The 11,006-nt window shown below is 42.0% G+C and overlaps 1 protein-coding gene across 2 annotated transcripts; it reads left to right on the plus strand.

The window, feature by feature from the left end:
* Positions 1 to 6,108: 6,108 nt before the first annotated feature.
* LOC115745903 (cytochrome P450 714C2-like) lies at positions 6,109 to 8,615 on the plus strand. Of its 2 annotated transcripts, none has more exons than XM_048280814.1 (6): positions 6,109 to 6,157; positions 6,203 to 6,527; positions 6,812 to 7,038; positions 7,130 to 7,377; positions 7,527 to 7,881; positions 7,972 to 8,268. In XM_048280814.1, exons 2-6 carry the CDS (start codon positions 6,218 to 6,220, stop codon positions 8,128 to 8,130), a joined length of 1,299 nt encoding a protein of 432 aa, XP_048136771.1. In that variant the 5' UTR covers positions 6,109 to 6,157; positions 6,203 to 6,217; the 3' UTR covers positions 8,131 to 8,268. The 2 variants fall into 2 exon arrangements, with proteins under 2 accessions (XP_048136771.1, XP_048136770.1); XM_048280813.1 differs by having other exon boundaries at positions 6,110 to 6,157; positions 7,979 to 8,615.
* Positions 8,616 to 11,006: the final 2,391 nt, after the last annotated feature.

The following is an 11,006-nucleotide window of genomic DNA, read 5'->3' on the forward strand; positions in this document are numbered from 1 at the left end:
GATGAAGAAACTGGAGGGAGCGACCCCGACTCCCCTGTCCAAAACCCAAAAAACTATTTAAAAAAAAAAAAAAACCTAAAAATGGTGGACGAGACGGCTTTAAATGGACCATGTCTCTAGGGATTAGAATTAGATCACATTTTTTTTTTGTCTTTTAGTGTATTTAAAAATTCTTTTATTGTATTCCAAGAATATTGTACATGCTCCATGTAAAAGTATTTTGTCAATAATAAGGAAAAAAAAAAGATAAAGTCTTTAATTTAGTGAGTAAAAAGACTTGATACATATTTAGACAGATGAAATTAGAAAATAAATTCACCAAAGAATGATCTTTTGAGATAATACGGAGGTTAAAAAAAAAAAAGATAAGATGGAGAAATATTGAATAAGTTATTGTAAGAGCACTGATGAAGAAGAAATTTTTAATATTTGTACTATGTTTGTTGTTTTCCTTACTACCGGCGAGATACTTTTGAGGCATCTTGAATATTCATGTGGTGGATGATATTTATTTTGTAAATCCCAAAAAAAAAAAAATGAGATTTCATTCACATATTTGGAAATTCTTATTTTAAGCAATGTTTCGATTTTACTCAATTTCGTTTTTTAAAGTCTCACATATATGGAATAACTATAGTAAACAAAAATTGAACATTTGAAACCCTTAATTACGGGAAATAGATCTTGCGTGGAAATAGAAAAACTTAAAAAATGGAAATTATATAATTTGAGCTATCATCTAGGATGGGACTTACATGATATCTATCATACGTTTTACGCAATATGCTCATCAAATCTATCATACTAGGCTTTGGTGATCGACGAGCACGATATTATTAGATGGACTGTTGGTTTTGACTATTTAAGTAAATCGGACCGGAGTGGAATCCGTCCCCGATTGGATCACGAAGCTCCCCTAAACCGACCTACCCCCTATAAATACCCCAACTCTCTCCTCTCATTCCTCCCTTTTTCAAAAGATAAATATGATATATAGAATTTGAAAGTACGGTTGAGCGTTGAATTTGAGATGAAGGATCCTCGGCAGGGAAATTCAGTGAGATCGAAAAAGGGAAAAATTGTATCTCTCCTAGAAAAGCTATATTGAGAAGGTGTTAGATCGTTTTGGCATGAAAGATACCAAACTAGTAAGTATTTCTCTTCTTGCTCACTTTAGATTATTAGCTAGTTTATGTCCACAAACATATTAGGAAATTAAAAATATGTCACACATTCCATATTATAATGCAGTTGGTAGCCTTATGTATACTATGATTTGTACTCGACCGGACATATCACATGTTGTTAGCGTGATAAGTATATATTTATCATGCCTAGGTAAAGTTCATTGTCAAGCTCTGCAGTGGATTTTGAGATATTTGAAGGGTACTTCAGATTATGATTTAGAGTTTGAGAATACTTTTGAAACTCTTACAGGATATGCTAATTCTAACTAGTCTGGTGACCTTGATAAGAGGAAGTTTTTGACTGGGTGCATCTTTACTATTGGAGGTTATGCGGTCGGTTAGAAAGCTTCTTTAAAACATACTATAAGGGCAAAGTATATGACTATTACGGAGGTAGTTAAGAGGCTTATTTAGAGAGCTCAATGTGGGTTATGGTGTGACTGTTGTCCATTGCGATAGTCATAGTGCTATACATCTTACAAAGTATCATATGTATCATTAGAGGACAAAGCACATTGATGTGCGGTATCATTATTTTCGAGACATTCTTGCTGATGGTTATATTAAGGTCTTGAAGATTGATACGTAAAACAATCCAGTTGATATGTTGATGAAGTCCTTGCCTATTACTAAATTCAAGCATTACTTGGATTTAATTAATGTTTGCCGCAATCGAGTTTTACTCCGGTGGGAGGATAAGATTGTTTATTACTTATGCCTATTTGAGGAATTTAAGCCAACGTGGAGATTTGTTGAGTATGTCTTTAATTCGTTATGGGCTTGGGCCAACATTAGGTTTGCAGGTAGTAGCATAGATATTGCTCTTTCTCAAGCTATTACATTAAGAAACAGAGACTGAAAGAGGGTTTAGTTTTGATAGCTTCCTTTTGTAATATTTGATTTTCATAGTGGATTTCGCTTCTTCTCTCCCCGTGATTTTTCCCGCAAGAATTTTCATGTAAATCTTTGTGTTCGTTTCTTCTTCTCAATCTTAATTTCATTATTATTTCCGCATTAATCATAATAGGTATCATGAAGATAAAATTGAAACTGGTGTTTATTGATTAATTGTGGGCCTTTGCTTGAATTAGAATCGTAATATCCGTAGCTCCTGGCGACGGTTTAGCGACAATTACAAAGAAAGCAAATAACATCCTACGTAACTTCTAGAATTCAGCGGCATGTATCTACAAACGGTTACCAAAAGACCCACTACTCCGACAATCAGGGCCTCATTGCTTGTCCTGCGTCAACAGTTTCTTGCACAGCTTGCATCCCCGTTTCGTTACAACAACCCATATTTCTTGGCCATTATCACTAGTGGCTTTGGAGATTTACAGCTCCTTAAATGGTGATTGTGCAAGCCGAAATTGTTGACCGCATAATTGAACTTTTGTCTGGCTCTTGATTCATTGATCTTTGCGTCAACTTGGATTTATTTTTGCCAACAGTTTCACTTGCTGACGTTTCAGGACTCAATACTTAGTAATTTTCTCTTATATCGCTTGTCAGTAACTTCTCATCGCTTTTGCCAATTTTCTCAGGCTCGTCGGGGTCCACAAAGGCTTGCCCTCGTGCCTGGTTACTCAGCTTCTACTACCAAGCCACTAGCTCTCAGGCTTGGGTACATTAAGGCCAATCTTGAGTCAACAAGGCCAGGCCCGAGACTCCGATATCGGATGCTTGGGCCCCCCAGCTCCTGCGCCCAATCATTTGCACCCGGGCTTGGGACACTAGTTCGGTGTCTAGGCCTCGGTCCATCAAGACCAAGCGTAGGTCCATAGAGGCTACACTCACGACATCGGTTTATCAAGGCCGAGCCCAATTCGATAGAGTTCGGGTCGGGGTTGGGACCCCGACAATTGTGTCTGGATACTCGGTTCTGGCGCCAATTCACCGGCGCCCGTGCCTAGGCCCATTGAGACTAGGTCCGATACCCGGGTGCTCGTGCTCAAGTTTTTGACGGCCACGCTTTGGTAACAAATCCCATACCCGGGTCTCTAGTGCTCGGGTTCGAGACCCCTATTTGATGCATGGGCCCCACACCATCGAGGCTTGGCCCAAGTCCATAGAGGTCAGACTCGAGACCCTAGTGTTTGTGCCCAAGTACCCGATGGCCATGTCCAGGTTCTTGAATCCTGTGTCCAAGTAGCTGACGCTGGAGCTCGAGACTTTGGTTCCTATGATCAGGCCTCCGCCGGCTATACTCAAATACCTAGCTCTTGTCCCCATTCATTGGAGATTGGGGCCGGGTCCACATAGGCCAAGTTCGGGACTCTAGTTTGGCACTTGGGTGCTGTTCCATAGAGTCCAGGCCCGAGATCTTGGTTCCTGTGCTTGGTCCCCAACGACATGCTTGTGTGCTCGACTTCGATGCCTAAGTTATCGATGCTTGGACCTAGGTCCCCCGAGTTTGGACTGGTTCCTTGGCGAGCGGGCCCAAGACCTTAGTGCTAGAGTCCCCCGACGGCTGTGCTCGAATAACCGCGTCTTGTGTCCAAGTAACAGTCGCCAAGGCTTGGTTCACAAAGGTTGAGCCCGTGGACCCCGATGCTCGTGTTAAGAGTCCTCAATGGCTAGGCTTGGGACCCTTGTGCTCGTGCATGGGTCCCTAGCTCCCATGCTTGGATACTCGGCTCATGGGCCCAAGTCACTAGCTCCCAGGTTCGGTTCCTCAGTGGCTAGGCTCGAGTCCATAAAAGCTAAGCTCAAGTCCCTCGAGGCGAAGCTCAAGGCTTCAATGCTCGAGCTCAAGTCCTTTGTGGCCGTGCCTGGTACCCGACTCATGCTATAATCTCCGATTATATTTTTGATAGAGTTGGTGGGATGTGATTATGATGATGTTCATAATATTTGAGAAGTAGGCGCGCTTTAGTCAAGCGTCTCCCTATTTATGTTATGGTTCCTCTCTCTTCGATTGTTGGACCGGGACATCTTTCAGGTAGTTTGAAGCCCCATTAAATAACACGAACTCCTTCGTCACTTGACAAATTTAAAATTGCAAAATGGGTGGCTCGAAGAATTCAACTATAACAGCGGGAGAAGACAAATGCTGCTTGTAGTGGGGGATAGGACGACAAGTGAGGTCTGATCGAATAAGGTAAGGGAGAGCTTGTGAAGGGATTTTGAATGTTTGACTGGCACCGTGCTTGTGCTGTATTGTATCATTTAAATGGTGAATCAAGATTCGAATTGGGAATAATAAGTCCATGAAAATCATCAAATATCCGGCATGTACTGCATGTGCCTAATTTGAATTGAAAACGACGCAGGAGGAGACATTTTTGACCAGATACTGGTGGGGGCTGAACTTCTTTCCTTTACAGATTGCGGTCTGGGAAGGGAGGTGGTCCGTTCCAAAAGGGGCGTCCAAATTCCACTCTTCTTCTGGTCATATTCCCGCAGAATGTGGATGGCGGACTTCCCAGCCTTTCTTTTGAAAACAGTGGGATCCGAAGAGGGTTTGTACATATGAACACAGAGGAGTGACTTCATGAGTTTTTCTTTTTGGTCATCTTCCCAGTGAAGTTCGCACAGGTAAGAATGAAAACTTCAGGAAACGCCTAGTACTTCTAACAAACAGAAAACCAATTGAATCTGGGTAAAGTAGCACCAAACTAGACATGTCAACACGTACGGCAGGGAAGCCAAGTGCTGTTTGGTCACTGCTCAAACAAGAGGGCTTCAAATTTTTCTCCATACTTGGTCGGAGAAAATTATCTTCAATAATATTTTTGATTGGTGGTAAATAATTTGAACACTATTCACATGCAATCTTAACTAGTGGGTGATGTCCATATTATGATCGCCTAATTAAAGCAATCCTCCAACTAGAGAGAGGACGGAAAATGCTAAAGAATTCACAAGCAAGCAAGGCACGGGCAATGAGTGTAAAAAAAATAGAAATCAGGAAAAAAAGTGTTCTATTTTGAACAAAACATTTGAATTAATGAACCTGATAAAACTAAATAATAGAAAGAAAAGCACTTAATGGAAAGAAGTGATAAAAATGCACATACAGATGGCATACATATCCATAGAAAGAGGAAGCTATATCAAGATTCATGCTATTTTTGGAAGGTTATTGTGAGATATAAAAGATGCCAATTTCAACTTTGAAACATGTGAGGGATAATATAGAATTATATGTTCACACGTTTGTATTTGTGCATAATAATGGTAGTATATCCATTTGACGGCATCGAAAGAACCCAAAAAAAGAAAAGAAAAGAGAGAGAGAGATCGAAATCCCATGAAAATAGTAGGACACTCTCTTTGTTTTATACAACGGAATAGATACAATTCGCGAGGAATATAAAAAAAAATGATATTGCTTATTGGAGAAAGTCACGAGCTTCACGGAGAAAAAGTTAGAGGGGATAAAGATAAAATTTTTGGGATCAGACATGGGAGAAAACAGAGGATAAACTGGGTCACTGTCACAGCATTTAACACGGTTTGGCAGGGCCGAGAGCACGGGCGTCTGTTTTGTGGAGTATCATAATGTGGCGCTTGCCAATGTTGACCTAATCGTAACCACTCCCCCAGTGGCACGTAACCAGCACTCCAAAACGTCCATTTTGTTGGTGGGGAATGGGGACTTGAGAGGAGGGTAGAGGAGCCGACTCCGCTGTCAATGTCATCAGCTCCAAAGTCCACAAAAGGAAACGACTGCTCGGTTGGTCTCGCTCTCTGACAAACCATGCCGGTCGTCGTAAGATGGGTGCGTAGTTTCCTATTTTCATTCAAAAGGGGGCGTGATTTCCACATTCGCTTATTCCAATTTGACGGGACCAACTTGGCGGGCGATACTCATTCAATTATTATTTTTCTTTTATGGCGAGGTCGTCCTGGTCACCCTTTTGTACATATAGGTGAGCCTTGCTAGCATCTGGCAACGGCATCACAACCCCCCCTCATTCATCCCACCAAAACCCATTAGCCACCTCCCAATTTTGTGCTGTAATCTCCCTAGTCTCCAGTACTCCGGAGTGTAGTCCACACTAGCACTTTTGGGAGGATCATCAGCAATGGAATATCTGCAGTACTCAAACGCAAAGGCGCTGATATCCATAGCCGTGGTGGGCGTAATAGGAGTGTTGCTGAGGCTGTACAACGCGCTGGTGGTGAAGCCGGAAAAGTTGAGGTCCTTGCTGAGGAAACAAGGCATCGACGGACCACCCCCCGCCTTCTTGCTTGGCAACATCATGGAGATCAAGAAGGCGAGATCCTCCTCCTCCTCCTCCTCCGCTCCCAAGACTCCGCCTGGCCAGCCCCCTGCTCGCCATGATTGTGCAGCTGCCCTCTTCCCCTTCTTCGACAAGTGGAGAAAACAATACGGTAGTTCCCCTCACCCCCGCCCTAACTGGGATCTTCATCTCTTTTCTACCGTTCATCTAAAAATATTCACGTGTTTCAATTTTTCACTTCTCACATTCACACTAAATTTCATTTTACATGTTCTCGATCAGTAAAAAAAGCAGAAGAGTAATTCACTACTCCTGTATCAAATCATTCCTCCTTCCTACTTCCTTCATTGAATTGGATCGGTCATTTGGGGTTCGGACGTGGACAATCGGATCAGGCTGATCTCATGCGCTGGTGTGTTGTCATGATTTTTACAGGAGATAAATTCTTGTTCTCGCTGGGGAACACACTGATAGTATATGTGAACCAACCAGACGTGGTTAGGGAGATTACCACCTGCACTACTTTGGACTTGGGGAAGCCCTCATACCAGTTCAAGGAGAGGGGTCCCTTGATGGGCCAAGGCATCTTAACTTCCAACGGCCCCCACTGGGCTCATCAGCGCAAGATCCTCGCTCCTGAGCTTTATATGGAGAAGGTTAAGGTATGTTTATCTTAATCGACGTCTTCTAATACCACCATCGCACCACCATTTCTTCTTTTCAATTAACATGTCGGAATTTGCCGGCCGGCAGGGGATGATAAACCTCATAAATGAGTCGACGGAGACACTGTTAAAGTCTTGGAAGAACAAAGTGGACGCAGCCGGTGAAGTAGCCAACATTAACATCGACCAGCACATGAGAAGTTTCTCCGGAGATGTCATCTCCAGAGCCTGCTTTGGCAGCAATTTCGCGAAAGGAGAAGAGATCTTCCACAAGTTGAGGGCTCTCCAAGAGGCCATGTCCAAGAAAGTTCTCTCCACTGGGATTCCTGGCATGAGGTGAGTAATTAAATCTTTCTTCTGAAAAACCTCCAATTAAGCGCTACGCCCGCCCCACCCACCCACCCACACCACGATAAAAAAGGGAAAAAAGAAAAGCCCCTATCGCTTAGCTGGCTTTAATCAATTCTGGTTATACAATGACGCAGATACCTCCCCACCAAGAGTAACAGAGAAGCCTGGGCACTGGAGAAGGAGGTCCGCAGTTTGATACTGCATGTGGTGAAGGAGAGGATGGAAGCTGCATACGAGAAGGACCTTCTGCAGATGCTTCTCGAGGGCGCCAAAGACAGCGACTTGAGCCAGGAGGCCATGGACCGCTTCATTGTCGACAACTGCAAAAACATTTACTTGGCTGGGTACGAGACCACTGCCGTCTCTGCGACATGGTGCCTCATGCTGTTAGCTTCCAGCCAAGAGTGGCAAGATCGTGTGCGCGCCGAGGTTCTTGAAGTCTGTGGGGGCCGTCTTCCTGATGCGGATATGATCCGTAAGATGAAACTGGTGCGCCTCCCCCACGCCTTTCAGACAGATTGCATATAATATGATTTGTTGAATCCATTATCATCGGCATGTTTTAACATTTCTGTCCTGGGTACAGCTCACAATGGTGATAAACGAGTCCCTGCGTCTATACTCCCCCGTGCCAGTGGTGTCGAGGGAGGCCTTGACGGATTTGAAATTCGGGGACCTGAAAGTGCCGGAAGGGGTGAACGTGTGGACGATGGTGTTGACACTGCATACGGATCCTGAGATATGGGGGCCAGACTCCTACTCCTTCAACCCGGCCAGATTCGCCAACGGGATCACAGGAGCCTGCAAGCTGCCGCACTTGTACATGCCCTTCGGAGTGGGACCTCGCATGTGCCTCGGGCAGAACCTGGCCATGGTGGAGCTCAAGATCCTCATCGCCCAGCTTCTCTCCAACTTCTCTTTCACCCTCTCTCCCAACTACATCCATTCCCCTGCTCTTAGGTTGGTTATTGAACCTGAACACGGAGTCGAACTCTCCGTCACCAAGTTATCTCGAGATTGATCCCTTCAAGAGACGGTTTTTCTTTTTTTTCTTTCCATCCCGTTCCTCCTTAAGCCCACTATTCGCTTTCTTGCTGTTTCCTAAAGCAACTTTTCCCTTCCTTCCCGTTACTTTTGGATCAGTTTATGTTAAACTTTTTTATTTTTCTATTGTACATGTTACAACTAATGCCCAAGGTGAATAAATGGAGCAATTCAAGCAAGAAACAGATTGCAGAAATAAGGCATCAATAGATTTACGAGGTTCAGTAAAGTGTCTACTCCACAGGAAGAGATTTACAAGATTGCTCCACCGCTTGGAATGCCCACATTCAAGTGTATCCAATCTTTGGTAACACCCCAACCCACAATAATCAATCACAACAAAGGAGTTTTCTCACGATCTCAACTCGCTTGGATTGCGGCCCTCAAAACCTCTAATGGGTTTTCACAAGTCTAATATTACATAAACATTGAAAATAAGATTGTTTAACAAGTCTGAATCTTGAGCTAGGTGCTGTCAAAAATAGGAAGATTACCAAAAAAGTCATAAACCTATTATAATTGGATCAATTCATTCCTAAACCATTTTTTTTTTATCAATTCTGTCACACCCCAATTCATCACAAACAAAGGTATGACACGGCCATTCTTTCTCTAAAGAATGCAGCCTCAAGGTAACCAAAATTCCACTTTATATCGTAATATATATGTACACACATATATACACAATAGGCAATCATTTGGTTATAATCTCAGAACTTTTCTATAACCATAAAAAAATATGTACATGTCTATCAAAAGCTAGCTCAAAAGTTCAACAGCTATATACAATCATACAAAAAACCCCCTATCAAAAATGATGATGCTAACGCAACGCTCCCGTCTTACTTGCAGTCACGGAAAAACCCGAAAACAAATGAGATGGAAGGAGTGAGCTACCACGGCTAAGTGAAAAATACATTTCTTCTAAGCGGATCGAGCACTTAATATGCACATTTAAAACACAAAACATAACTCTTTTTCACCAAAAATCAAATATCACAAACTTTCAATACCAAAATGAGTCATATTCAACTTCCAACACAATATACATATATATTAGGAATACCATTTCTCAATAAAAATGTCAAAACGTATGTCAATGGTCTATCCATTGACTAATTTCATGAAAAACACATGTTAATGGTCTATGTATCGACCAATCTCATGTGCAGATACCCAACCATGGCCACGTGTTATGCCCCGTGACAAAAGCAACCAAGATTCCCCCCTTGGTAAGGTATCTACCTATAATGCCGATGACTCGGCTCACAAGGATATCCTAGACTAGTATGCACATACCCACAAACCCCTAAATCTGGTTCACAGCGATATCAAGCATCACAATTTCATCCACAAACTAAGTCCAGAATCAATATTACAAAATCATTTACAAAACCAAGTATAAAATCTTTTGCCACTCAGCTTAATCCACAAGAATACCTTTTTGGAATGCATATCATAACCTCTTCTCAATCCATATCAAGTATCAAATGAGGTAGTAAATATCCGATCCAATGTTATACGCAAATAATGCTATAATAACAATTCATTTTCAAGGAAATCTCATTGATTCATAAAATGTCTATATCTTTTCAAAGCATGAGTTTTATAAATTCATAAAAGAAATAGTATCACTCATCTGGATAAGTTGAAAACCAACCTACGGTGGTTACTCAAGTTGACGCATACGTATTCCTATCAAATATATGAAAAACGGCATCAAAAACTGAGTAATATGCTATCCTAAAGCATGACTTAACGGAAAAAGGCCTACTTGTCACTAAGGCGACACCTACACACCAGCAAAACGCTCTCTCATAGCGAATACGCATGCTGTCGGCTACACGCAGCTTGCACGATAAACTTAAACGGACCATAACTTCCTCCTCCGAGCTTCAATTTAAATGAACTTGTAGTCCAAAGAAAGTTCTTTTAATGTATAACAGAAACCCCATACACAGCTTGGCTAGAATCTATTAAAAAATTGGCAAGAACGGGCGCAACATGTTACGGTCGCGCACTGTTCACGGCACGTGTCAAACTTTCAAATTTTGTTTTGGAAAAACTATAAGTCCAAATTGAGTTCTACAAATTTCTGTAGCTTCACAACACCCTAAACTATCGTTCCCCCAAAGAATCTCAACTTAACGACTCCAAAGTTTGACCTCACGGCTCAATTTTTCCATAAATTCGAATTTAAGCCCTAACTACAAATATTACTCTGATTAGATGAACCTAGGATGCAGGTACTTACCAAGTGATTCGTAGTTGATCGACAAGACGAAGCCTTCGTAGCGTGTATGCGAAACCTCTATTCTCTTCTTCTCCTTTCTTCTTCTTCTTCTTCTTTCTCTTCTTTCTCTCTTTTTCTTTTCTTTCTTTTTGTGCAGTGGAAGACTCTCGACCTTAAAGGAGAAACCAACTGCCCCTTTTTGCTTTTTCCCTTTTATTGACTTTTCTTTTCTTTTCTTTTCTCTTTTTGCTCATTTGTTACATTCTACCCTCCTTATAAAAATTTCGTTCTCAAAATTTAGACTTACCTCAACTTTTGAACAAATGGGGCTATTTGC

Source organism: Rhodamnia argentea, chromosome 6, assembly GCF_020921035.1.
Source record: "Rhodamnia argentea isolate NSW1041297 chromosome 6, ASM2092103v1, whole genome shotgun sequence".
Taxonomy (NCBI): domain Eukaryota; kingdom Viridiplantae; phylum Streptophyta; class Magnoliopsida; order Myrtales; family Myrtaceae; genus Rhodamnia; species Rhodamnia argentea.

Bases quoted from the DNA above. Each gene is read 5' to 3' on its own strand.
- LOC115745903 (XM_048280813.1), top strand. From the start codon at position 6,218: ATGGAATATCTGCAGTACTCAAACGCAAAGGCGCTGATATCCATAGCC. The intron at 7,039-7,129 runs GTATGTTTATCT...GCCGGCCGGCAG, and splicing joins TTTATATGGAGAAGGTTAAG to GGGATGATAAACCTCATAAA. The intron at 7,882-7,978 runs GTGCGCCTCCCC...TCCTGGGTACAG, and splicing joins TGATCCGTAAGATGAAACTG to CTCACAATGGTGATAAACGA.